This window comes from Rhagoletis zephyria, unplaced genomic scaffold (assembly GCF_001687245.7).
Source record: "Rhagoletis zephyria isolate East Lansing unplaced genomic scaffold, Rhagoletis_zephyria_1.1 Rzeph_scaffold_05134, whole genome shotgun sequence".
Classification (NCBI taxonomy): domain Eukaryota; kingdom Metazoa; phylum Arthropoda; class Insecta; order Diptera; family Tephritidae; genus Rhagoletis; species Rhagoletis zephyria.
In genome coordinates this window covers 8,024-10,161 of record NW_016162217.1, presented here as the reverse complement: position 1 = coordinate 10,161, position 2,138 = coordinate 8,024, and the positions used below count along the sequence as shown (strand labels likewise).

The 2,138-nt window shown below is 42.8% G+C and overlaps 1 protein-coding gene across 1 annotated transcript; it reads right to left on the bottom strand.

Annotated features, from left to right (window-relative positions):
• Positions 1-226: 226 nt before the first annotated feature.
• LOC108371670 (uncharacterized) lies at positions 227-1,369 on the bottom strand (the record flags this gene model as incomplete). The annotated part of the gene is made up of 2 exons (XM_017627274.1): positions 499-1,369; positions 227-403 (listed from the first exon to the last, which is right to left on the bottom strand). Coding segments are annotated over exons 1-2 (323 nt in total), but the record flags the coding sequence as incomplete, so codon positions are not given.
• Between the last annotated feature and the right edge of the window lie 769 nt (positions 1,370-2,138).

Below are 2,138 nucleotides of genomic sequence, written 5' to 3'. Positions count from 1 at the left end.
TTTTAAAGATAAAGTACACGCCTCTAGCAGAGAGAACATTTTTATTCGTCATATCTCCCCAACTTGTTGATGCAGATTAATGATACTTGGGCAAGAATGATAGAATACAAGATTGCGCCAATCGAAAAAAATTTTTCCTTTTCTTCCACACTTGCCAACTCCATTCTCGNTTGGGCAAGAATGATAGAATACAAGATTGCGCCAATCGAAAAAAATTTTTGCCAACTTTTCTTCCACACTTGCCAACTCCATTCTCACCTCCGACAAGCTCTTACGCAAGGACTCCACTTCCCAGTCATGCCTTTCCTGCTGCAAATGCGCTTCTCGCTTTAAAGCCGCAATCTCGCTTTGTTGCCTGCTGTGTTCGCTTTTGAGAAAAGCGTTTTCGCGTAATGAAGCTCGTCTACATAAATACGTATAAACAAAAAAAAATTTAATATGGTTTGTATAGATATATATATATGTATGTATGTAGATTTAATTAAACTTTGAACTTACAATTTTTCTTGCAGATCTTCAACCTCCTTAAGCGTGCTGTCATAGTAAAACGCCTTGCTAGGTGTGGCACGATGTGGGGAACACAGAGGCGTCAACGCATCTGGCAATATGCCACAGTTCTCCTCGTCAGCGCGGTTATGGCCCATAATACCTTCGGCTTCTGAAATGTACTTTTTTATAACTAGGAGAACTTCAACTATATAAACTTGTAATGCCTTTGGAAGTGGACTGCTCCAGTAGATCGCTCACAATGGTTTTGTACACTTGCTGCTGGGCTTCCTTGTCAGGATCTAGTATTTCCGCAGCAGGCTTGAAAATTGTCGGCACAACGCCCCGCTTTAGTTTACGCTTTTTAGCGTAGCCTAACACAATTTAAAACATTTCTTTTAATAAAAAGCAGTATTAATGAAAAGTGAAAAATATAAGCTTCCGGGGGGTTTCATATTTACGATGAGGGCGGCTACCTTTCGTGAAATTTACTCCTGAGTCACACCATCCTCACGAAATCCAATAAGCGCTTATTGGCGAATTAAATAGTATAACTTACCCATTTTATATTGAAGCTCGTTCTCGAAGTCATCAGTGGTGAAGTGTTTTACACAGATGACGCTGGTTCGGGCGTTGAAAATCGTCCACCAACTCAATGTCGGCCGGAAAAGTAAAAAAAGCGCACCCAGATCCTTTAGCACTTACACTAGCACAATTAACCACTGCACTCATTTTTTTCTTTAATTTATAACTTTTTTTTATCAGTTTTCACAAAAAACAAAACAACGCTCAAAGTCTTCCGAATTTGTAAATTTGTAAAGTTGAAATAACCTAAAACGTCACGAACCAGAAAATGTAAACAAAAGTATTGTGTGACGTCAGCGAATGGGTGGATGCTGTCAAATCGACGAAGAGAGTGTTAGCGGTCCGCGAATGGCGCGACCTTTATTTTCTGGATCGTGCGTGCATATGTGGTTTGTTGATGCTCTCTAAACACAAACGCGTGAAAGGCAAACGGTCTAGCGAAAGTTGGTGTCCTTGACGCGGGGCTAGATCTTAAGTGGTGACATGGTTGCCCTAAGTTGTTTCCATGTCGGCATGAACTAACAGGGATGCTTTGCATGGGAACCTGTTTAGGACATATGCTTACGCAGTTTCCGATGTGAAGATTACCGTACCAACTAGCCCAGGGGGGTTTCGCATTGCGAGGCTACGGGTGTCACAATCCCGGGTACCCCAGTTAAAGGCTACCAATCCTGAGTCGGGCATGAGGCTCAATTGGTAGAAGAGCTGCTGCTTTCGAAGTCATACCTAAGACTTTAAAAAGGTACCACGGGGAGTAGGGGCCCCCATAGTATCCTATATTTACTATGGCCTACTCTTTGGTTGCGGCCCTTCGGGGAGTAACGTGGTGGTTGTGGTTTAATACCAAAATGCTGGAGAACTCAAGAGTTCGATGTGGAGTTGCATTGCAACCGGGTGCCATGACCCAAAGATTGGCAGCGGCTTTAGGTAAGCTTCGGCTTCACCAAGGCGGTAAGTGTGTCACCCCACACTGCCATTGGAACTGAGATGCTTGCATTTCAGGGCAATGATTAAGGCAAAAATTTATCCGTTGAGTTTTGGACTCCGTGGAGCTAAAACTGCATTAA